This window comes from Oncorhynchus nerka, linkage group LG7, assembly GCF_034236695.1.
Source record: "Oncorhynchus nerka isolate Pitt River linkage group LG7, Oner_Uvic_2.0, whole genome shotgun sequence".
Taxonomy (NCBI): Eukaryota; Metazoa; Chordata; class Actinopteri; order Salmoniformes; family Salmonidae; genus Oncorhynchus; species Oncorhynchus nerka.
Window position 1 is genome coordinate 34,985,706 of NC_088402.1, and position 25,863 is coordinate 35,011,568.

The 25,863-nt window shown below is 42.1% G+C and overlaps 2 protein-coding genes across 6 annotated transcripts; both read left to right on the top strand.

Moving 5' to 3' along the window:
- Nucleotides 1-3,542: 3,542 nt before the first annotated feature.
- LOC115131519 (protein rapunzel-like) lies at nucleotides 3,543-6,180 on the top strand. Its single transcript, XM_029663301.2, has 2 exons — nucleotides 3,543-3,666; nucleotides 4,668-6,180. Exons 1-2 carry the CDS (start codon nucleotides 3,558-3,560, stop codon nucleotides 5,384-5,386), a joined length of 828 nt encoding a protein of 275 aa, XP_029519161.1. The 5' UTR covers nucleotides 3,543-3,557; the 3' UTR covers nucleotides 5,387-6,180.
- A 4,602-nt stretch (nucleotides 6,181-10,782) lies between these two features.
- Nucleotides 10,783-25,752, top strand: LOC115131520 (krev interaction trapped protein 1-like). 5 transcript variants are annotated; one of them, XM_029663303.2, is made up of 17 exons: nucleotides 10,785-10,979; nucleotides 11,502-11,680; nucleotides 12,177-12,330; nucleotides 12,492-12,584; nucleotides 19,880-20,009; nucleotides 20,508-20,751; nucleotides 20,943-21,058; nucleotides 21,317-21,460; nucleotides 21,709-21,865; nucleotides 23,196-23,303; nucleotides 23,417-23,573; nucleotides 23,714-23,865; nucleotides 24,130-24,296; nucleotides 24,461-24,548; nucleotides 24,651-24,857; nucleotides 25,093-25,209; nucleotides 25,419-25,752. In XM_029663303.2, exons 2-17 carry the CDS (start codon nucleotides 11,579-11,581, stop codon nucleotides 25,506-25,508), a joined length of 2,226 nt encoding a protein of 741 aa, XP_029519163.2. In that variant the 5' UTR covers nucleotides 10,785-10,979; nucleotides 11,502-11,578; the 3' UTR covers nucleotides 25,509-25,752. The 5 variants fall into 5 exon arrangements, with proteins under 5 accessions (XP_029519162.2, XP_029519163.2, XP_029519164.2 ...); XM_029663302.2 differs by lacking the exon at nucleotides 25,419-25,752 and having other exon boundaries at nucleotides 10,783-10,979; nucleotides 25,093-25,412; XM_029663304.2 differs by lacking the exon at nucleotides 23,196-23,303.
- Nucleotides 25,753-25,863: the final 111 nt, after the last annotated feature.

Genomic DNA, 25,863 nt, shown 5'->3' on the forward strand with positions numbered 1-25,863 from the left:
GTTTTGATCACGTTGAGGGAGAGGTTGTTGTCCTGGCACCACACAGCCAGGTCTCTGACCTCCTCCCTATATGCTGTCTCGTCGTTGTTGGTGATCAGGCCTACCACTGTTGTGTCATTGGCAAACTTAAAGATGGCGTTGGAGTCTTGGCAGGCCGTGCGGTCATGAGTGAACAGGGAGTAAGTACCCTTACCACCTGGGGGCAGCCCGTCAGGAAGTCCAGGATCCAGTTGCCGAGGGGGGTGTGTAGTCCTGGGGTCCTTAGCTTAGTGATGAGCTTTGAGGGCACTATGGTGTTGAACACTGAGCAATAGTCAATGAATAGCATTTTCACATAGGTGTTCCTTTTGTTCAGGTGTGAAAGGGCAGTGTGGAGTGCAATAGAGATTGCATCATCTGTGGATCTATTGGGGCAGTATGCAAATTGGAGTGGGTCTAGGGTTTCTGGGATAATGGTGTAGTCATTTGGGCAGGTTACCTTATGGTTATTGGGGCACAGGAACTATGGTGGTCTGCTTGAAACATGTTGGTATTACAGACTCAGACAGGGAGAGGTTAAAAATTACTATTCTTATTTTATTTATTTATTTAATCTTTACTTAACCTTGCAAGTCAGTTAAAAAACAAATTCTGTTTACAATGACGACCTACCGGGGGACAGTGGGTTAACTGCCTTGTTCAGAATGACAGATTTTTACCTTGTCAGCTTTCGGTTACTAACCACTAGACTACCTGCCGCCCAAATGTCAGTGAAGACACCTGCCAGTTGGTCAACGCATACTCAGAGTACACATCCTGGTAATCCGTCTGACTCTGCGGCCTTGTGAATGTTGACCTGTATAAAGGTCTTACTCACATCGGCTGCAGAGAGTGTGATCACACAGTCATCCGGAACAGCTGGTGTTCTCATGCATGTTTCAGTGTTACTTGCCTCGAAGCGAGCATAGAAGTAATTTAGCTCGTCTGGTAGGCTCGTGTCACTGGGCAGCTCTTGGCTGTGCATCCCTTTGTAGTCTGTAGTAGTTTGCAAGCCCTGCCACATCCGACGAGCATCGGAGGCGGTGTAGTACGATTCGATCTTAGTCCTGTATTAACGCTTTGCCTGTTTGATAGTTCGTCGGAGGGCATAGCGGGATTTCTTATAAGCTTCCGGGTTAGAGTCCCACTCTTTGAAAGTGTCAGCTCTTCCCTTTTGCTCAGTGCGAATGTTGCCTGTAATCCATGGCTTCTGGTTGGGGTATGCCATCGGAAGAGTCCCGGAAAATATTCCAGTCTGTGCTAGAAAAATAGTCCTGTAGCTTAGCATCTGCATCATCTGGCCACTTTTTTATTGACCGAGTCACTGACGCTTCCTGCTTAAATTTTTGCTTGTAAGCAGGAATCGGGAGGACAGAATTATGGTCAGATTTGCCATATGGAGGGTGAGGGAGAGCTTTGTACGCTTCTCTGTGTGTGGAGTAAAAGTGGTCAAGAGTTTTTTTCCCTCTGGTTGACAATTTAACATAGAAATGAGGTAAAACAGATTTCCCTGCATTAAAGTCCCCGGTCACTAGGAGCGCTGCCTCTGGATGAACGTTTTCCTGTTTGCTTATGGCAGTATACAGCTCATTGAGTGTGGTCTTAGTGGCAGCATCAGTCTGTGGTGGTATGTAGACAGCTACGAAAAATACAGATGAAAACTCTCTAGGTAGATAGTGTGGTCTACAGCTTGTCATGATACACTACCTCAGGCGAGCAAAACCTTGAGAATTCTCTAGATATCGTGCACAAGCTGTTGTTTACAAATATACATAGACCCACACCCCTTGTCTTACCAGAGGCTGCTGTTCTATCCTGCCGATGCAGTGTGTAAACCCGCCAGCTGTATGTTAATCATGTCGTCGTTCAGCCACGACTCGGTGAAACATACAGATATTACAGTTTTTAATGTCCCATTAGTAGGATGTACGTGCTTTTAGCTCGTCCAATTTATTTTCCAGCGATTGTGCGTTGGCCAGTAGTACGGATGGAAAGGGCAGATTAGCCACTCGTCGGAAGATCCTCACAAGGCATCCCGATCTCTTTTCCGTCTCTTTCTCCTGTGAATGACTGGGATGAGGGCCTGTTCTGGTGTCTGGAGTAAATTCCTCTCGTCCGACTCTTGTACTGTTGACAAGAAGGCTAACATGTAATGGAATGTTTTGCCTTGTGTGGTAGGTTTTGTGGGTTTTTACACTCTTGTGTAGTTGTCATAACCAGCAATATAATAACTTCTGTGGTAGGTTTTGTGGGTTTTGACACTTTTATGTAGGTGTTATAACCATCCATATATGAATGCAATATATGTCACAAAAGGTTATGTCAAGGTATTTCAGCTGTTATGACATTTTATGACATGGTTATGACCGTGTCGTAACGTGTTATGACGCTGGGTGTCAAGTAAAGTGTTAACAAATTTTATTTTCACATCACAAAGCAGAGTTACCATCAATAAAACTCTTAAATAATTGAAGAGGAAAATAATGGAGCCAACGTTTGTTGTCATTGGACAATGAAAACAAATGAATATAGATGAGAACATTTGAAGGGGGGCAAGGAGACATGTATATTGTTATAATCTTTGATGAGCCTTTATGAATAAGGCTAATTATGTATCTTTATGTTTTCAACTTGTCTTTTTGACTAGAGAACATATGTAGACACTAGTATGATGCTAGAGATAATGAATATAAGGTTAAAAAGTGGTGAAATGCACCTCTTCTTATACCTTTGTAGTAACAGTGTAATTACTACAGTGTTGTTGCATAGTAATTTAGTGATTGCTTTGTAATTGCATACCAATGGTTGAGCAGTTTTTGTAATTAAATATGTTTAATGAGTCCCTGATTGTTGTGTGAAAAACTGCTTCATTTCATTTCTGTACAATTCAAATTAAATTACTGAAATTCAATGTAACATCAATAATATGTTGTTACTAGTGTAATAACAGTGTTACACAGGTATAAGATACATTTAATATAAAGTGAGTAATACAGGCTTACAACGTATTCCTATCATGTGATCTCATAGGCCTGCTCACTTTAGGACCTACAGTATCTTCTCTCTAATCATAATATAGGGCAGGCTACTGAGAGTGTGGCGGCAGCCAGAGGGTTGTTGTCATTAATATCCCATATGCTACCCACTGCCATTGTGCCCTTGAGTAAGGCACCTAACCCCCCAACACTCATTCAGGGGGGCTGCTCTCTCTCTTTCTCACTCTTTGTGTGTGTGTGTGTGTGAGATAGTTGTGGTGTGTTGGTTTTGTACTATGAGAGCAGAAAATAAAGAATTGCCATGCAAATTGTACACATATATTCTATTCTGATGGATTCCCTCTACCCTTATCCCTACATTCACAGCACTATTAAAAACTCTTGCTACTGAAGGTGTGGATGCATTTGATATGCCTAAAACAATAGACATCCTGCTTTGCCTCTGCTTTGTTTACAGCCACAAAGCAGCCAGCTGCATTTCCCCCTCCATCCAATCAGCACAGCCCAAACAAGAGTCATGTTTCCTTGTTCCTCTGTCCTTATATGGCAGAAAGTAGGCTGGGCTTCTCAGACTGGGGGACTCTTGGAAAATGGTCGCTTGGAAATACTGACAGCTTGTATAAAGAGAAGGATAAAAACAGCTTGACCTCAGGTAAACAGAAGATATTTAGCCTTAAGGGCTTTGTATTATCTTTTGAGATTTTATCTGAAAAATAACACTTTATATTTAAGTCAAAAGGGAATCAGTGGTTCATGATACATGTTTGTGGTTGGAGAAACAGGAAATGAGTGTAGTTAGATCAAAATTAATGTGATTTACTCAAATGGATCTCTGAATTGATGTACAGTACATTGGCATGTGCCTTTATCATTTTGTTTTTCTTTAGAAAATCCTGCCGGTGTAATAGGTCAATGATTGTATTTAATGTATCCAGGCGACACACCCACTGGTCTTCCAGATTTATTTTCCTTGGGCATGATGAGTAAGAGCTAAGCTATGAACTAGGGTTGTATACGATTTGCAGAGCCACACAAATCAGTTAGTGTACACACACAGGACAACATACACTCCCTTTCATAGGTGACCCAAATGTATGTTGTCCTGTGTGAGGTTTGAATTTAGAAGCCCTGTATCTGAATGAAATACTGTACTTGATTCCAACTGATTGCTAACAGCCATAAATATGAAAAGAAAAGATTGATAATGAAAGATATGTTCTCTTAGAAAGACATGGTCTCTAATTCTATCTCAAATAAGATATAACAGTTAATCTTGGCTTCTGAACCGAAGTCATTATTGACTTGTTGCCCTGGCCTAGTGACTTGTTACTTACTACACAACTAGAGGCTTTGTGAGAGGTGTTACTCAGGAGTATTAAAACTAGCTTGATACATAAAGCTAAAAGACACAAAGTGACATAATGCATGTGTGGAATGCAACTTGAGAACTAAGATGCCCAATTTTTTCAGCAGCATTAGAAGTAATAAGATTATTGTGAAACATTGGTCGATCTCCCCCATCTACAAGACAAACTGAAATAGAAACTGTTCAGTTCATTGACTACCCTCACACAACAGCCTGACACTGTCTCTCTCTCTCTCTCTCTCCTTTTGCTTTCTCTTCATCATTATATTTTTCGCTCTCTCTGTCAGAGTCACAGACGCTAACAGCAATGGCTGAGGCCGGGCAAATCAGAAAGACAGCGGCCAAGGTGTTGGGTTGTGTGGAGAAGGTCTCCTCCTTCGCCTCGTCCATCGACCCCCTCTTCGGCATCGTCTCCTCCCTGGTGGGGGTGGTGCGCACAGGCCTGGTGGGCGAGGAGGCGCACGCCCTGGACAAGGACTTCCAGGTGGTACACGGCAAGTTGCAGAGCATCTCTGCGAAAAACCATCAGTGCCTGCGGCAGATCCGTGTAGACGAGGTCAATGAGACGTTCGGCAAGTATGAAGAGTACATCAAGCACCAGTATACCGCCTTCAGCTCCATGGTGACGATGGTGAGGAAGGACCCAGAGGGAGCGCGGCGCCACATGGCCAACTTCGAGCGGGCCTACGAGAGGGACAAGAGTGACCTGAGCCTGGACGTGTACTACCGAGGCGTCATGGGCACCGGGTCGGTGTTTGGAAGGTCCCTGCTGAAGGTGTACCTGGAGCACTGCGATGGAGACCGCAGGGTTATGGAGCACCGGTGCTCTCACCTGGGCCACCTGTTCCACATCGGCCTGATCGCTCTCATGGCCTACACAGCGGTGACGGAGGATGACGAGGAAGAGGTGCGGGAGAAGTGGGCCAAGCGTGTGGAGGACATCCAAGCCAAGATGCAGGAGGTTTTGGCCCAGTGCAAAGAGGAGGAGGAGAGGAGTCCGCCCTAAAGCTTGGGAAAGGGGAGAGGTGGGGGCCCTGTCCAGAAATAACCCCTACTCCCAGTCCTGAAGTGCTACTGGGTGTGCAGTATGTCCTGGGTGTTTCTGCCCTGCTCTAATACATCTCATTCTACTAATCAGCTGCTGATCTTGAGCCTAATTAGCTAAACCAGATATGTTAGAGCAGGGATGGAATAAAAGCCTGCAGACCCCGTTCCAGGTGTTGTTATTCAGGAGGAGGGATGGCCACCCCTGCTCTAACCGCCTTGTTAGAACTGGATAGTTACGCACAATATGGCTGTTGCTCCACCGTGCCCTCTGAGAGGCATGGTGGAATTTTTGCCAAATATTTTGCTTAGACCTGTCCAATTTACCCCGATCAACACAAGTGCCAAGGGGTAGGGGCTAAGGGTTGATTGTCGACAGGGCCAGCGATTGAAGGGAGCTTCGGTGGGTTAGAAGTAGAGTTTTGTGGTTAAAACTGTAGAGAAGTGGTTCCCACTTTCTCAGCAACCACACTCATTCAAGTGGACCAAGTAAAACAAGGAAATCATATATTATGTGTATTATGAATAGATGAAAAACCAAATTCACAGTTAATGCAATCAAAATACGTTTTCTTTGTTTGTCCACAAAAACTGCATGTTTATTTTGGTTAACTGAACTCTGTTATTGTGGTAATTGTTCCTAGTTTTAATTTGTGTTCATACCGCTGCCTTATATTAGGCTACCTGCCAATACTTGCTCTGGTCTGGTAATCTATTATACGCTGTCTTCAATAAAGAAGTCTAAATTATGACCAATATTAGAGTATGTACAAGATATATGACTGAAAACCTAGTACCATTTCTCTCTTTCTCACACACAGAATTGTAGAGCACTGCCCCCTATTAGTTATCTTGACCTGACCTAAAGATTATGGATAGACCTAAAACATGTTATATTGGTCTTAGAGTAAAGAATGGCCATACATGGGGAAAGTTTGCTATGTTGCCTATGGCACCATACATCAGGGGTTCCCAACCTAGGGACCTTGCTTGATTTGAGAGATACAGTTTGCGATTGATATAAATCGAACGTTGCTTGGGAAGTAAATGCATACACAACCTAGGTTTCCATCCAATTGGCGACAGCTTTTCATGCGAATATTCTAGAATGCGCATTTTCCCACCAGTGGTGTTTCCGTCAAAATGGAGTTGTTGCAAAAAATAAATAAATGCGTGATGACGTTATACACACAAAATTGACTTATTCGCTTAAATGTTCACGTAGCGAATAAAAATCAAACTTTCAATATGTTTACATCGCTTTTCCAACTATAATGATAGTTTTGTCACAAAAACTTCTTAATTAAATAGTAAATGTGCCTACTCCGGTCTTGGCACCTGCGCTCTAGCCAACAGCTCCCAGATACAGTGCGGATAGGCTTTGCGATTTGTCTAGTTTACATGATGATATTATTATGGATAAAAGCGATAATATTTGTATTTGTCAAACGGCAGCTAAACATCGATCATCATGTCAACAGAATAAGACCCTCGGTAGGGCTATTTATTGGAAAGCAGCATCAAGCTCATCACCGTGCACTTTCACCATCCTGTGAAGTTCATCATTATTTATTTCATCTGTAGCCTAATAAACGGCATGGTTTCCCGAGTCGTGGTGGCAGAACTACACACCATATCATTGCGTGACTAAATGTACTTCGATATGATGGTTATCATGTCAATATTTGCGCATAAAGGCGTTTCCACCGCCATATCCCGCATAATACATTTTACTGACAGAAAAAGATCCCACTGTGTCAAACGAACAAATACCTATCTACATTTTTTTTAACATTACACCGACACTTCCTGTTTCCATCACAGAGTTGTCGTGACTTTAAAAGAATTACAATATCACTTTACTCGGGTAAAAACTGTGGATGGAAACGTGGTTAGTGTGTGATTAACAATTCATCGAATCACTTCGGGTAAAATAGAATATGTATAATTAAATTAAGGGTTCCTATAAATTATCATAGTAAATCATATGTAATTCACATTAAGACCACTAGATGTCCCAATTATTTCCCCAACATTTTCCCTGGCAGCAACTGCTCTTACTCAACAAAAACTGTCCTCTGTATCATATCACAACTTTTGGAGATATTTCAACAAAACGATTTTGTGGTATTCATTTTAATTATTATAATTATTATATATTTTTTAAATGTATAATTAGGAAAGCCTTAAAATAAATAATCCGCTTGTTTCGAGAGAAAAAATGTAGATCATTTTTTGTAAAGTAATATGGTGGATGAGTGTGTTGGAAACTCCCCCTGGTGGCTAGTAACCGCTTTATGGTTATGAATGTGTCATTTAGACAATGACTAGCCCAGTTAGCGCTAGTTTATGCTAACTTGCTAGCTAACAACTTCACTAGTAGTAAATGCTAGCAAACTAGTTAATTAGCATAAGCGGCTAGGAGTGCTAGCTAGCAAGCTTACTACTAAACCCTCTGAGGTAAAATACAATTAAAAAGATAACATAACTTAATTGCAGTTGCAAATGTTTCCACAGGTGACTGATAGGTTTACAGTTAATGTTATTTTTTAGCTATTTTACACAGCATTTTATGTCATATAGCTAGATAGCTAGCCAGCTACATTTTTAAGAGAGAGTTTTTCAATTGACATCTCTCCCCCTGTTTTCAGTCACAGGTGGACTGGATTAGGTGTGAGCAGTGCAAGAGGTGGGCTCATGAGTTGTACTCCACTTCTACTGGAGATAGCTTTGTTTGTGACCTATGTACAAATTAGCAATAGCAGAGCATAAGAGAGTTGCCACATCATGATTTATTTTTTAATGTATTTCCTTTTTCCTTTATTTAACCAGGTAGGCCAGTTGAGAACAAGTTCTCATTTACAACTGCGACCTGGCCAAGATAAACAAAGCAGTGCGACACAAACAACACAGAGTTACACATGGGATAAACAAACATACACTCAATAACACAATAGAAAAATCTATATACAGTGTGTGCAAATGTAGTAAGATTAGGGAGGTAAGGCAATAAATAGGCCATAGTGACGAAATAATTACAATTGAGCATTAACACGAGTGATAGTTATGCAGAAGATGAATGTGCAAGTAGAGATACTGGGGTGCGAAGGAGAAAAAAACAATATGGGGATGAGGTAGTTGGGTGGGCTATTTACTGATGGGCTGTGTACAGGTGCAATGATCGGTAAGCTGCTCTGACAGCTGGTACTCAAAGTTAGTGAGGGAGATATGAGATTCCAGCTTCAGTGATTTTGGCAATTCGTTCCAGTCATTGGCAGCAGAGAACTGGAAGGAAAGGCGGTCAAACGAGGAGTTGACTTTGGGGATGACCAGTGAAATATACCTGCTGGAGCGTGTGCTACGGGTGGGTGCTGCTATGGTGACCAGTGAGCTGAGATAAGGCGGGGCTTTACAAAGAGCAAAGACTTATAGATGACCTAGCAAAGACTTATAGATGGCCTGGAGCCAGTGGGTTTGGCAACGAATATGAAGCGAGGGCCAGCCAACGAGAGCATGCAGGTTGCAGTGGTGGGTAGTATGGATGGATTGGAGATGCTTAATGCGAGTCTGGAAGGAGAGTTTACATTCTAACCAGACACCTAGGTATTTGTAGTTGTCTACATATTCTAAGTCAGAACCGTCCAGAGTAGTGATGGTAGGCGGGCGGGCGGGCGGGCAGCGATCGGTTGAAGAGCATGCATTTAGTTTTACTTGCATTTAAGAGCAGTTGGAGGCCACGGAATGAATGTTACACTGAATTAATTAGTTAAGTTATGAGCTGTTGTTATTAAATGTTATATTCCAATGTTATTTAATGGTATTAGTTATTCCATTCCAATATGATATTATAATGAATATTTCTTTTAATTAATTTGCACCTGAATGACATTTTTCAAATAATATTTAGGGCAATTATACATCATTGTAGGGCAATTGTACATCATTGTACATTTAGGGCAATTGTACAACAACAAAGAAAATGTATGTGCAGATGAGTTAAAAAGAGGGACTTTACATCAAATCTCCTCATAGTGCGGATATTAATGGTGACATGTGCAAAACCATTTCCCTCGTGGGCCTGTTACCCCGGTGCTTTTAAAAATGCCCCTTTTCTAATAACAACTTTTCATGAATATCTAAAAAAGTGTAAACTGTAGCCATTTATTTCCCTTTATAGTTTATTTGCCTAAGCAGTGGTGTAAAGTACTTAAGTAAAAATACTTTAGAGTACAACTTAAGTAGTTTTTTTGGGGTATCTGTACTTTACTTTACTATTTATATTTTTGACTCCTTTCACTTCTACTTCACTACATTCCTAAAGAAAAGGATGTACTTTTTACTCCATACATTTTCCCTGACACCCAAAAGAACTCGTTACATTTTGAATGCTTAGCAGGACAGAAAATGGTCCAAATCGCACACTTATCAAGAGAACATCCCTACTGCCTCTGATCTGGCGCACTCACTAAACACAAAATGCTTTGTTTTTAAAGCCCTGTGGCTAGGTCACACCCCAAGAAGAAAATTGTGCGGTATAAGGAATTTTCATACATAATATAAGGAATTTTCAATTATTTGTACTTTTACTTATGATACTTAAGTATATTTTAGCAACTACATTTACTTTTGATACTTAAGTATATTTAAAACCAAATACTTTTACTTAAGTAGTATTTTACTGGGTGACTTTCACTTTTACTTGAGTCATACATTAATAGAACATCATTTTCCTCCACTGCGCCTAAGCATGATCTTCATCCACATACCGATTTTTTTTCCAAACGTTGCTTTTTTGGGTCAGCAATTAGACATTGTTTTTAGGGGGAGCTAGTTACCCCTACTAACCTGACATTTGGGGAAATATTATTATTATTATTATTATTATTATTATTATCATAATCATTAAATAGCCTACCTAAAATATATCATGAGTCTTGTTAAACTAGGTAGAATTGCACGGAATTTGCTTCAAAACAACATATTCCTAGATCCTCAAATTAAACAAAATTAAGCTGTTGTTCCATTCAAATGTGAAAAGGGGGGCCTTGGGGAAAAATGGTTGGGAACCTCTGCTAAACGTAACCTGAAACTGGGAAAAGTGTACCTTAACTATTTAACATACAAATATTAGGAAACATGGACAATAAATGTACACTAGAATTGCCTGAATGCAATAAAAATTAATTCAGAAAAAAATTACGAGTCAATGGCGTTACATCATACCAAAGAAAATTACTTTCACATCCGATTTGATTTCTGTCGCCTATCATTTCTTTTAATCTGTCTACATTTTCACAAGAAAATATGCGCACTAAGTCCACCCGACCAGCAGAGTTCCCTGTTGTCAAAACGAGTCAGTCCAGTCCATAATGTGACTCTTGTCTATTTCGCTTGCTGTGGTCGGCAACCGATGTTATGCTTTTAGGAAACACAAATATCTATTTAGAAGTTTGCCTAGATTATTGATCCTGCATGTCTATGATTTATTCCACCCGGGAAAATAAAGACACCGACACCATATACTTTTTAAAGTTTGTGAGAAATCATAACATCAGGTATGTTTGAAAGCGTTTCTCAAAATGTAGTTATCTGACGCATAGTTTCACGTCTACTTCTAAGGACACAATGTAGCTTTACTGAAAATTCGTGCTGCATATTACTTTTCATGTTGTATTTTACACTATGTGATATCAATAGTCTTCAACTGAGGAAGGCAACAGTGTGCTTGGTTTCCGGGGCGTGACTTTTGTTGGGACAGAATAACTTATTTTAGACTTTTAAACGCAATCAAATGTGCCCTTTGAAAAGATTTTCAATCTAATAGTGCTACTATCATTATGCTATTTGCATGCGTTAAAGTAACAACCTAGGCTAATGTTGACATTATTAAGTCATTTATTACAAGTTAACAATTTAGAAGTCTTTCAAGATTGATCAGTGATGAGAACGATATAGCATACTACTTTTAAATAATTAAAATACACCCTGCAATAGAATATAGATTATTAATAGAATAATCATGTTTTGCTGGCTCCCAATTAGATTCTGATTATATTTTATTATTTATAACATTTCAGACATGGTGCTCCTCATCTTCCTCATAAATCGGTCCTTATGTAGGATACCTGATAAAAATTGAAGGCAAGTCAACGCCATGGGCAACCAAGACAACTTGGAAGATGTGTTTGTAGCTGTCGTTCGTCCAAAGAACCATGTCAGTTTGAGCTCTAAGGAATATCGGGCTAAAGCCTTTGAGGTAAGACTACAGTACCTTTCATAAGATACAGTAGTGGTTAGCGACCATTCAACACCTAGCATCTGAAGGTTAGGATCTCTTTGCATAACAGCAAGGGGTTGGACTGAGAGTTGCAGGGTGCTGTGTTTGAGTCCCGGTCTGGACTACTACATGGATTTGTTATGTTGGTGTCAGAAGTGGGATACACATTATTTTGTATACATGCTTAAGTATCCCTGCGAGTAGCAGACTATGGTTACAGCAAAGTGGCAACACCTTTATTAATACATTTAGTGTAAGGAGGCTCAGTTCTGGAAAGCTCCCTGGAAATGCAGCTCTAGTTTTTGCCATATCATCCACCCCAAATCTTCTGCAATATAATTTTACTTTAACCCAAATATTGTTAATGGCAAATCGCTATTATTAAGCTTATGGTTTGATTTCATAAATGTATTTCTAGTTCAGTTTATCTTCACCAGTGACATCATGTGTAACTCTGTTATTACCCCTCCTTTAGATCCTGTTGATAGAAGTTCCTTTGGAAGGAAAAGAGAAGAAACGGAAGAAGGTCTTACTGGCGACCAAAATTCAAGCCAATGGGGACACAGCCAGATCCATTTTGGATTATGTAGAAGAAATGACTAAACCCATATCTAACAAGGGTTTTATTGGTAAATAAATATCACTTAGTTGCTTTTCTGTAATTATGGTGGCTTTCCAGATTTGGATGTGAATCATTTGTTAATATAAATGTTCTATGAAGAGTAGAAAGACATTTCAAATAATAATTGTGTCAAAGCACTAATCCCTCTTATGCTGTTGCTCATCACAGGAAAGCGTGTGGTGCACATGAAGAAATTCCATCTCGATGGTGACAATGAAGGAAAAGAGGTCTCCCTCTTTTTTGTGCCAATAAATGTCAAAGGTAGAACTTGACACTAACTTGTCAGCACATAAATCATTTGGTTTACAATAACTTATAAATTATTAGAAATGTTATAAATGGGAGCCTCCTGACGCAGCGTTCTAAGGCACTGCATCACAGTGCTTGAGGCGTCACTACAGACCTGGGTTTGATCCCAGGCTGTGTCACAACCGGCTGTGACCGGAAGTCCCATAGGGTGGCGCACAATTGGCCAGTGTCGTCTGAGTTAGGAGAGGGTTTGGCCGGGCGGCTTTACTTGGCTCATCATGTTCTAGTGTCTACTTGTGGCGGGCCGGGCCCGCGCAGGCTGACTTCAGTCGTCAGTGGAACGGTGTTTTCTCCGACACATTGGTTCGGCTGGTTTTCGGTTTAAGCGGGCGGATGTTAAGGAGTGCAATTTGACGGGTCATGTTTTGGAGGATGCATGACTCAACCTTTGCCTCTCCCAAGCCCGTTGGGGAGTTGCAGTGAAGAGACGATCTTAATTGGATCGCAATTGGATATCACAAAATTGGGGTGAAAAAGGGGGTAAAATCCCTTAATAAAATAAGCAAAAAATGAGGTAGAAAATAAATAATGCTAATACTGACCATTAGTATAGTGCCTTTAGAAAGTATTCAAACCCTTAATTTATTCAACATTTTGTTGTTACAGCTTGAATTCAAAATGGATCAAATTTAGATTTTTTCTCGCTCATCTACACACAATACTCCATAATGACAGTGAAAATATGTTTTAGATTTTTAGCAAATTTATTGAAAATGAAATACAGAAATATCTCTTTTACGTAAGTATTCACACCTTTAGTCAATACTTTGTAGAAGCATCTTTGGCAGGGATTACAGCTGTGAGTCTTTCTGGGTATATGTCACTAAGAGCTTTCCACACAAGGATTGTATAACATCAAATCAAATCAAATGTATTTATATAGCCCTTCGTACATCAGCTGATATCTCAAAGTGCTGTACAGAAACCCAGCCTAAAACCCCAAACAGCAAGCAATGCAGGTGTAGAAGCAAGGTGGCTAGGAAAAACTCCCTAGAAAGGCCAAAACCTAGGAAGAAACCTAGAGAGGAACCAGGCTATGTGGGGTGGCCAGTCCTCTTCTGGCTGTGCCGGGTGGAGATTATAACAGAACATGGCCAAGATGTTCAAATGTTCATGAATGACCAGCATGGTCGAATAATAATAAGGCAGAACAGTTTAAACTGGAGCAGCAGCACGGCCAGGTGGACTGGGGACAGCAAGGAGTCATCATGTCAGGTAGTCCTGGGGCATGGTCCTAGGGCTCAGGTCCTCCGAGAGAGAGCAAGAAAGAGAGAAGGAGAGAATTAGAGAACGCACACTTAGATTCACACAGGACACCGAATAGGACAGGAGAAGTACTCCAGATATAACAAACTGACCCTAGCCCCCCGACACATAAACTACTGCAGCATAAATACTGGAGGCTGAGACAGAAGGGGTCAGGAGACACTGTGGCCCCATCCGAGGACACCCCCGGACAGGGCCAAACAGGAAGGATATAACCCCACCCATTCTGCCAAAGCACAGCCCCCACACCACTAGAGGGATATCTTCAACCACCAACTTACCATCCTGAGACAAGGCTGAGTATAGCCCACAAAGATCTGCGCCATGGCACAACCCAAGGGGGGGCGCCAACCCAGACAGGATGACCACATCAGTGAATCAACCCACTCAGGTGACGCACCCCTTCCAGGGACGGCATGAGAGAGCCCCAGTAAGCCAGTGACTCAGCCCCTGTAATAGGGTTAGAGGCAGAGAATCCCAGTGGAAAGAGGGGAACCGGCCAGGCAGAGACAGCAAGGGCGGTTCGTTGCTCCAGAGCCTTTCCGTTCACCTTCCCACTCCTGGGCCAGACTACACTCAATCATATGACCCACTGAAGAGATGAGTCTTCAGTAAAGACTTAAAGGTTGAGACCGAGTTTGCGTCTCTGACATGGGTAGGCAGACCGTTCCATAAAAATGGAGCTCTATAGGAGAAAGCCCTGCCTCCAGCTGTTTGCTTAGAAATTCCAGGGACAATTAGGAGGCCTGCGTCTTGTGACCGTAGCGTACGTGTAGGTATGTACGGCAGGACCAAATCAGAGAGATAGGTAGGAGCAAGCCCATGTAATGCTTTGTAGGTTAGCAGTAAAACCTTGAAATCAGCCCTTGCTTTGACAGGAAGCCAGTGTAGAGAGGCTAGCACTGGAGTAATATGATACATTTTTTTGGTTCTAGTCAGGATTCTAGCAGCCGTATTTAGCACTAACTGAAGTTTTACATTTGCCCATTATTCTTTTCAAAATTCTTTAAGCTCTGTTGAATTGGTTGTTGATCATTGCTAGACAACCATTTTCAGGTCTTGCCATAGATTTAAGTTCAAACTGTAACTCGGCCACTCAGGAACATTCACTGTGTTCTTGTTAAGCAACTTCAGTGTATATTTGGCTTTGTGTTTTAAGTTATTGTCCTGCTGAAAGGTGAATTAATCTCCCAGTGTCTGGTGAAAAGCAGATTGAACCAGGTTTTCCTCTAGGGTTTTGCGTGTTCTTAGCTCCATTCTGTTTCTTTTTTATCCTGAAACTCCCCAGCCCTTAATGGTTACAAGCATACCCATAACATAATGCAGCCACCACTATGCTTGAAAATATGGAGAGTGGTACTTTGTAATGTGTTGTATTGGATTTGCCCCAAACATAACGCTTTGTATATGCTGTTCATTGACTACAGCTCAGCGTTCAACACCATAGTGCCCACGAAGCATATCAATAAGCTATGGACCCTGGGAATAAACACCTCCCTCTGCAACTGGATCCTGGACTTCCTGACGGGCCGCCCCCAGGTGGTAAAGGTAGGCAACAACATGTCTGCCACACCTCAACACTGTACTCCCACAACTGCGTGGCCAAACACGAATACCACACCATCATTAAGTTTGCTGACGACACAACAGTGGTAGGCCATATCACCGACAACGACGAGACAGCCTATAGGGAGGAGGTCAGAGAACTGGCAGTGTGGTGCCAGGAAAACAACCTCTCCCTCAATGGGAGCAAGACAAAGGAGCTGATCATGGACTACAGGAAAAGGCGGGCCGAACAGGCCCCCATTAACATCAACGGGGCTGTAGTGGAGCGGGTTGAGAGTTTCAAGTTCCTTGGTGTCCACATCACCAACAATCTATTTTAATTTTTTTAATTTTTTAATTTCACCTTTATTTAACCAGGTAGGCTAGTTGAGAACAAGTTCTCATTTGCAACTGCGACCTGGTCAAGATAAAGAATAGCAGTGTGAACAGACAACACAGAGTTACACATGGAGTAAAGAATTAACAAGTCAATAACACAGTAGAAAAAAAGGGGAGTCTATATACATTGTATGCAAAAGGCATGAGGAGGTAGGCGAATAATTACAATTTTGCATTAACACTGGAGTGATAAATGATCAGATGGTCATGTACAGGTAGAGATATTGGTGTGCAAAAGAGCAGAAAAGTAAATAAATAAAAACAGTATGGGGATGAGGTAGGTAAAAATGGGTGGGCTATTTACCGATAGACTATGTACAGCTGCAGCGATCGGTTAGCTGCTCAGATAGCAGATGTTTGAAGTTGGTGAGGGAGATAAAAGTCTCCAACTTCAGCGATTTTTGCAATTCGTTCCAGTCACAGGCAGCAGAGAACTGGAACGAAAGGCGGCCAAATGAGGTGTTGGCTTTAGGGATGATCAGTGAGATACACCTGCTGGAGCGCGTGCTACGGATGGGTGTTGCCATTGTGACCAGTGAACTGAGATAAGGCGGAGCTGTACCTAGCATGGACTTGTAGATGACCTGGAGCCAGTGGGTCTGGCGACGAATATGTAGCGAGGGCCAGCCGACTAGAGCATACAGGTCGCAGTGGTGGGTGGTATAAGGTGCTTTAGTGACAAAACGGATGGCACTGTGATAAACTGCATCCAGTTTGCTGAGTAGAGTGTTGGAAGCAATTTTGTAGATGATATCGCCGAAGTCGAGGATCGGTAGGATAGTCAGTTTTACGAGGGTAAGTTTGGCGGCGTGAGTGAAGGAGGCTTTGTTGCGGAATAGAAAGCCGACTCTAGATTTGATTTTCGATTAGAGATGTTTGATATGAGTCTGGAAGGAGAGTTTACAGTCTAGCCAGACACCTAGGTACTTATAGATGTCCACATATTCAAGGTCGGAACAATCCAGGGTGGTGATGCTGGTCAGGCAGCGAACGGTTGAAAAGCATGCATTTGGTTTTACTAGCGTTTAAGAGCAGTTGGAGGCCACGGAAGGAGTGTTGTATGGCATTGAAGCTCGTTTGGAGATTAGATAGCACAGTGTCCAAGGACGGGCCGGAAGTATATAGAATGGTGTTGTCTGCGTAGAGGGGGATCAGGGAATCGCCCGCAGCAAGAGCAACATCATTGATATATACAGAGAAAAGAGTCGGCCCGAGGATTGAACCCTGTGGCACCCCCATAGAGACTGCCAGTGGACCGGACAGCATGCCCTCCGATTTGACACACTGAACTCTGTCTGCAAAGTAGTTGGTGAACCAGGCAAGGCAGTCATCCGAAAAACCGAGGCTACTGAGTCTGCCGATAAGAATATGGTGATTGACAGAGTCGAAAGCCTTGGCAAGGTCGATGAAGACGGCTGCATAGTACTGTCTTTTATCGATGGCGGTTATGATATTGTTTAGTACTTTGAGCGTGGCTGAGGTGCACCCGTGACCGGCTCGGAAACCAGATTGCACAGCGGAGAAGGTACGGTGGGATTCGAGATGGTCAGTGACCTGTTTGTTGACTTGGCTTTCGAAGACCTTAGATAGGCAGGGCAGGATGGATATTGGGTCCAGGGTGTCTCCCCCTTTGAAGAGGGGGATGACTGCAGCAGCTTTCCAATCCTTGGGGATCTCAGACGATATGAAAGAGAGGTTGAACAGGCTGGTAATAGGGGTTGCGACAATGGCGGCGGATAGTTTCAGAAATAGAGGGTCCAGATTGTCAAGCCCAGCTGATTTGTACGGGTCCAGATTTTGCAGCTCTTTCAGAACATCTGCTATCTGGATTTGGGTAAAGGAGAACCTGGAGAGGCTTGGGCGAGTAGCTGCGGGGGGGGGTGGGGGGGGGGGGCTGTTGGCCGAGGTTGGAGTAGCCAGGCGGAAGGCATGGCCAGCCGTTGAGAAATGCTTGTTGAAGTTTTCGATAATCATGGATTTATCGGTGGTGACCGTGTTTCCTAGCCTCAGTGCAGTGGGCAACTGGGAGGAGGTGCTCTTGTTCTCCATGGACTTCACAGTGTCCCAGAACTTTTTGGAGTTGGAGCTACAGGATGCAAATTTCTGCCTGAAGAAGCTGGCCTTAGCTTTCCTGACTGACTGCGTGTATTGGTTCCTGACTTCCCTGAACAGTTGCATATCGCGGGGACTATTCGATGCTATTGCAGTCCGCCACAGGATGTTTTGTGCTGGTCGAGGGCAGTCAGGTCTGGAGTGAACCAAGGGCTATATCTGTTCTTAGTTCTGCATTTTTTGAACGGAGCATGCTTATCTAAAATGGTGAGGAAGTTACTTTTAAAGAATGACCAGGCATCCTCAACTGACAGGATGAGGTCAATGTCCTTCCAGGATACCCGGGCCAGGTCGATTAGAAAGGCCTGCTCACAGAAGTGTTTTAGGGAGCGTTTGACAGTGATGAGGGGTGGTCGTTTGACTGTGGCTCCGTAGCGGATATCATGGTCCAAACACACCAAGGCAGTCATGAAGAGGGCACAACAAAACCTTTTCCCCCTCAGGAGACTGAAAATATTTGGCATGGGTTATATGCCTGTTCAGGGGCAGAACGACAGATTTGTACCTTGTCAGCTCGGGGGTTTGAACTTGCAACCTTCCGGTTACTAGTCCAACGCTCTAACCACTAGGCTACGCTGCCGCCCGAGCTATGCATAGTCACTTCACCCCTACCTACATGTACAAATGACCTCTAACCCCCGCACACTGGCTCGGTACCCCCTATATATAGCCTCGTTTTTGTTATGTTATTGTGTTACTTTTTATTATTCTTTACATTAGTTTATTTGGTAAACATTTTCTTAACTATTCTTGAACTGCACTGTTGGTGCCATTTCACAGTAAGGGCGGCAGGTAGCTTAGTGGTTAGAGCGTTGGATTAGTAACCGAAAAGGTTGCAAGATCGAATGCCCGAGCTGACAAGGTAAAAATCTGTCGTTCTGCCCCTGAACAAGGCAGTTAACCCACTGTTCCTAGGCCGTCATTGAAAATAAGAATTTGTTCTGAACTGATTTGCGTAGTTTAAAAAGGTAAAAAATAAATACAATTAAAGTAAAGGTCTACACTTGTTGTATTTGGCACATGTGACAAATAAAGTTGGATTTGATTTGTATACAGGACAAAACAGGATAGAGGTTTTGAAATATTTTTATTCTGCACATGCTTCCTTTTTTCACTCTGTCAATTAGGTTAGTAGGGTTTGAATACTTATTCAGTTCATTTGTAAAATAAAAATAAAAAATCCACTTTGACATTATGGGGTATTGTGTGTAGGCGAGTAACAACAAAACTCAATTTAATCTATTTTAAATTCAGCCTGTAACACAACAAAATGTGGAAAAAGTGAACGGGTGTGAATACTTTCTTAAGGCACTGTGTAATTTAAAAAAAAGTTATGACTTGTATAGTAATACAATTGCTCAGAGGAAGAGATTTTGTTTAACAAGAAATATCGTGTTCAAAATGATTGGATCCCCTGTTTACAATTCTCAAGCACTTGCGAGGATAATGACACCTTGAGCCTTTTTCTAAAATGTTTTATGAGATTGGAGAACAAATTGTGAGGGATGTTAGACCATTCCTCCAAAGAGAATATTTCCAGATCCTTGATATCCTTCATCTGCAGTTATAGAATGCCCTCTTCAATTCAAATCAAAACAGGGGATCCAATATTTGTTTTTTATTACTTGTTAAACATAATGTCTTTATCTGAGCAATTGTATTACTATAGTTTATTACCATATACTTTTTTATTGTTTTTGAGCATACAATATAGCTCAGTATTTGTATTACCGGTATTTCTTTTATAGTCTTTTTTGCTGATCTTTATCAAGGGATACAATAATTCCTGACCCTATGGTAAGTGTTAGAACACTTGTATCTGGGGTACTTTTTAAAGCTTTCCTTAGAATAATTCCTTAATAATATTGTTTAGCTAACAATGTTTTTTTATTATTGTGTGCTGCTTATTGGTCTTTCGGGAACAGATAATAGCAAGCCTATCTACAACCCTGGGAGCCCAAGTTTTTACTGCCTCCAGGATATCATGCGTGTGTGTAGCGAGACCAGCACTCATTTCTCCTCCATCACCTCAAAGATGCTCCTGGCCTTGGACAAGTAAGTCTTTGTCTATGATTTCATATTGAAGTAATTTAGCAGGCGCCCTGATCCACTGTTTTTTCTGTGTATCAAGAGAGCTTAAAACCAGTGTATATGGTAGCTTCACTTACTCTACCATCTTCATGGCTGTTGTATTCATGCCACTTCGGGGGCGGCAGGTAGCCCAGAGGTTAGAGGTGGACCGGTAACAGAAAGGTTGTTGGTTTAATTCCCGGGCCGGACGATGAACTAAGTGTTGAACTAGACTGGTTACTGGAGGCCTGCTGGTTTCAGATTATTACTACTATCCACTGCTGTTGTGCCTTTGAGCAGTCTCATGACTGTGTATGTGTGGTGTCCGGGGGTTGGGATTGGAAATAACATAAGATATTTAAAACGACTTACAGTGCAGTGAGTGACACGGTAGATATTTCACCCACCATAGAGACATTGGTAAGCCTTACCAGAACGTCACCACTAAACCTTGACCTTTGAACTTGTACCTGCCCTATACAGGTGGCTGGCAGAGAAGCACACCATGCCTCACGCCATTGCAGCTCTGTTCCGGCCCGCACCGGTCGACCGAGTCAAGACCAATGTGAGTAACCCTGCATACACCAGCGAGGGCAAACCCAGTGATGGAGATTTGCACATGGGCTACACCGCCTTGGAGATCAAGAGCAAGATGCTGTCACTGGAGAAGGCCGACATGTGCATTCAAAACCCTCTCTACGGCTCAGACCTGCAGTATACCAACCGGGTGAGAGCCCAGATACCGTTTTTTCCAATTCCTACCCTCTCCCGAGGGACGGCTTACAAGACAGTTCACATTTTTGTTTTAGCCCTGCACGGACACACTTTTATTTAAACAGAAATAGTGTGTATCATAATCAAAATATGTGAAGATAAACTACAGTGTTTACGTATCCTCTCTATTTTTGCCATTTCTAGGTGGACAAAGTTATCATCAACCCTTACTTTGGCCTTGGTGCTCCAGATTACTCTAAAATCCAGATCCCTACTAGAGAAAAGTGGCAGCACGGCTCTAACAATGTGACAGAGGAAAAGTGAGTGTGCCTCCCAAAATGTAACTTCAAAACAACTTAATGAATTCTCCAGACCTGGGTTCAAATAGTATTCTTTTCCCTTCAAATAGTTTGAGCCTGTCTGGATTTGCCAAATAGGTGACATTTCCACATTTGGGACTATTCCATCAGTTCCATTGCGCCAGGCAACCTATCTGGCAGTTTGGGCCTTTTCAAACGCCTCATGACATTGTGACGTTCAAGTGATTGAACGAGGCCTATTCTCTGTCTCCTCCATAGGGAGCACCAGTGGGTGGATGACTTCCCCCTACACCGCAGTGCCTGTGAAGGTGACACAGATCTGCTCACCAAGCTCCTGGAAAGTGGCTTCTCAGTCAAACAGCTGGACAGCGACCACTGGGCCCCCATCCACTACGCCTGCTGGTACATCTCATACGAGTAGTGTTTTGTTCTAGCACGGCTGTACACCAAAACAAGTGGCAGGGCTGCCATTTTGCTGAAAAACTCATCCTAGATTGTAAACCAACCTGTAAAATAAAGTAAAAATAAAGTGTTACCCAAATTCCCTAAAGAAAATTAAAGTCTCTAAGGACATTAACATTTATATATATTTTTTTATTGTACAGCTAACGTCAAATAAGAGTAAAACGTCTGTGTTGTTTTGAATGTAGGTATGGTAAAGTGGAGGCAACAAAGCTACTGCTGGAGAAGGGAAACTGTAACCCCAACCTGTTGAATGGCCAGCTGAGCTCCCTGCTGCACTTTGCAGCTGGAGGGGGCCACTCAGAGATAGTACAGCTTCTGCTCCAGCATCCTGAGATAGACCGGGTAAGACTGAGCCAGATGCACTAAAACAGGTTTAGATCCTGACAGGGGTCTCCGACTCTAGTCCTGAGGAGCTATTAGGTGCATATGCTTTCATGCTAACCCTTCAGTAGCACATCTGATTCCCAGGCTGAAGATCATGCTTAGTTGATTATTTGAATCAGGTTTGTTTGCGATGTGCTCAGTGGTTAAATTGAGCCAGAGCTGCCCGGAGCCAAGCTCCTGCACCTTGGGTGAAAGGGAGAGCCAGGCAGAGCCAAGCTTCTATACCTAACAGGTCAAAAGACAACAGTAGGATAAAAGTATGCTAAATCAAGATTAGAGATAGTGTTGAACATAAGGCTAAGGTCAAGGGTTAGATTTATGGTTAAGGGACACAGGTTAGGAGAGAATTTTTGCTAACCTTAACCCTTTCCCTAACGTTAAACACAGTCTCCTAACCTGCTACATGAATTATCCTAACCTGCTGCATAAGTTCTCCTAACCTGCTACGAAAAAGGAACTTTGGTATCAGTGGCTTGAAAAGAGTGTTTCCCTTATGGGTAAGGTTATGAATGGAACACTAGTCACTTGAATAATGTTTACATATTTTGCATTACTCATCTCATATGTATATATTATATTCTATTCTACTGTATCGTAGTCTATGCCGCTCTGACATTGCTCGTCCATATATTTATATATTCTTAATTCCATTCCTTTACTTAGATTTGTGTTTATTTGGTATATGTTGTGAAATTGTTACATTTTACTTATTAGATATTACTGCACTGTCGGAGCTAGAAACACAAGCATTTCACTACACCCACAATAACATCTGCTAAACACGTGTATGTGACCAATAACATTTGATTTGTTGACTAGTAGGCTCGTGGTTGAGTCGGGGCGTGGACATGAACCTAGGGATAGGTTTAAGTTAAGCATTATGGCTATGGTTAGAGTTGAGCCAGGGTGTCGACATGAAAATATTTGATTTGATTGATTTGAAGCTAGGGTTAGGGTTGAGCCAGGGTATGGACAAGAGGAAAGTGTGGAGAGACAGCAGAAGACAATGAGCATGGCTTAACCATAATCCGTACACTTTTGAATTCCCAATTCAACCCCTAAATGTGCTGGAATAAAAGCCTGCACACCCAGTAGCTCTCCAAGACCTGCATTGGAGAACCCTGGTTGAATCCAGTATATCCTCCATCATATTTGCATTATGACCACATACTGTAGGGTGTGCTGGTACCAGTGGAACTTCATAGCTTAGGATTTCAATATGTTCCCAGTAGTAAGTAGCAGTAAGAAAGTCAGTCACTTTGCTTGCTTGTTTCTATACTCTTATAAGCACATAGAGGATCAGCAAAACAGATCGCCCCTGCAAATCTGTGAAGAGAACAAGCAAAACGAATGGGAGGAGACAGTGAAACTCCTACAGCAAGCCAATAACAAACCAGTGAGTGTGGAGTGTGTGTGTGTCAGTGTGCGTGACTGTATGCTACTCCAACAGACTTGTCAAAGTATTTTATTACCATTAGCAGTTGATGAAACTGTGTGTTCGTTCCGCAGTACGAGAAGGTGCGCATCTACCGCATGGACGGCTCGTACCGCTCGGTGGAGCTGAAGCACGGCAACAACACATCAGTGCAGCAGATTATGGAGGGCATGCGGCTTTCCAAGGACACCCAGCAGTACTTCACCATCTGGATCTGCTCCGAGAACCTCAGTGAGTCACACATACACAGATCCAAAATGGCTGCCCAATATTTGGGCATAGGTATTATATTATTGTATCTGTAGTATCCTATTTCCATGCTACCTGTGCTCATGACACCCTTTGTGTGTGTTTGTCTTGTCTTCCATCAGACCTGCAGCTAAAGCCCTACCACAAGCCCCTGCAGCACCTGCGTATCTGGACAGAGATCGTCACTGACCTCACTGTCCTAGACCCCCAGAGGGAGAACCCACAGCTCTTCCTCCGTAGAGATGTCCGTCTGCCCCTCGACATTGAGAAAAAGGTTTTTAACCAATTTGATTCTGATCAACTTTATTATCCCCTTGGGAAATTCTTCTTGCTGCATCTGTAAAGCAAGGATTTGGGATATTGAATATTGCTTAGATCAGTGTTTCTCAACTCTGGTTAAGGGGGACCCAGAGGGTGTGCATGGATTTATTTCAGCCCAGTAATAATAAACATGATTAAACTGATCAAGGGTTTGGTGTTTAAGTTCATTAATTTGTTCATTAATCCATCCACGATTGGCTTGAATCTTCTCCTCCAGATTGAGGACCCCCTGTCCATCCTGATCCTGTTTGATGAGGCCAGACACTGCCTCCTCAAGGGCTTCTTCCCCTCCCCGGACAGCAAGCTGATCACCCTGGCCAGCCTTCTGCTGCAGATCATCTACGGAAACTATGAGAGCAAGAAGCACAAGCAGGGTTTCCTTAAGTAAATATCTTAAATTGGTCCCCGAATTCAGTCAATCTAGCATAATACTCTTCTTTAAAACTGGGGAAATCTTGGTATGATATTTGAAGATAAGGTACATAAAGCTGTGGTAATATGATATACTATTGACATAACTGTCTGTGTAAATGTTTTGTTTTCAACAGTGAGGAAAACCTGAAATCTATTGTCCCAATATCCAAGGTGAAAAGCAAAGCACATCATTGGACAAGCAAGATTCTTCATGAGTATAAGGTCAGGTTTATTTTCATTATTTAGTTTTTGTGAAATAACTTGTAAACATTTATATCTGTGGGGTCAAACTCTTAGCCTTACTTCACCTTATTGGCCCCACAGTGCTTCAGTATGAGTGAGGGTGTGAGCAAAGAGATGCACCACCTCCAGAGGCTCTTCCTGCAGAACTGCTGGGACATCCCGACCTATGGTGCCGCCTTCTTCACAGGCCAGGTCTTCACCAAGGCTAGCTCCAGCAACCACAAAGTGATCCGCGTCTTCGTGGGTGTCAACACCAAGGGCCTGCACCTCATGAACATGGAGACCAAGGTACCCCGGAGCTATTTGTTGGTTGGGGACAGATTCATATGAATACAGAGAGAACCATGTTTAACCATGCAGTATACATAATACATTCTTATTTAGTGGTCACAAAGTAAGCATGGATGTAAATATCTAAGCATATAAATAAGGCTCAAAAGAATCCAGCTTTGTATATTTTGAATGTTTTCATGTAAATGCCCTCTTACTGATACTGTGCATATGTTTTAATGTGTATTTATAGGTACTTCTTATCAGTCTGGGGTATGGCTCTTTCATGTGGCAGCTAGGGCATGCTGATCAGTACTTTCAGATTCACAGTCTGGAAAATAAGATGAATTTCATTGTGCACACCAAACAGGTAAATATAGGACCTTTCCCAAGTCATTCCAATGGATGTATCTGTGAATATGTTGAATCAATGTGTTGTAGCCTGGAAAACAGTGCAGATTGTATGATTTATAAGAAAATATTTACCATAGCATATAGCTCTAACTGAAGAGTTGATTGTGGGCAATATTACATGAAATTGCTTGTATTCATTGGATCCTTTTCTTCTTTCCTCAATAGGCTGGCCTAATTGTTAAACTGTTAATGAAGTTGAGTGGACAAATGACTCCAAATGACAGAAGTTTAACAGACAAGTATGCATATGGTTGATTCACCATGTACTTTTCCCCCCATTAGTTTTGCTTTCTTGTATTGTAATTTGCTTTTTTGAGGAAAAAGTATTTTTCACCAATTACATAGTTTTGTATCACAATAGAACAAGACATGTTTCACATTTGGTTTATTTGATATTAAGATTTGTTACATTTGACAAATTCTTACATGCTGTCATTTTTATGGTTGTAAATAATGTGTATTTAATGATTAAATAAATTTAATGATTTAATAAAATGAATACTATACGAGTGTAATTCCTTCTGTTTTGATGAAAATAGCACTGCCCATAACTCAATCTTATGAGCACAATTTTTTTGTTATCTGTGTGCATTTTGTGGCTAGAAAGGGT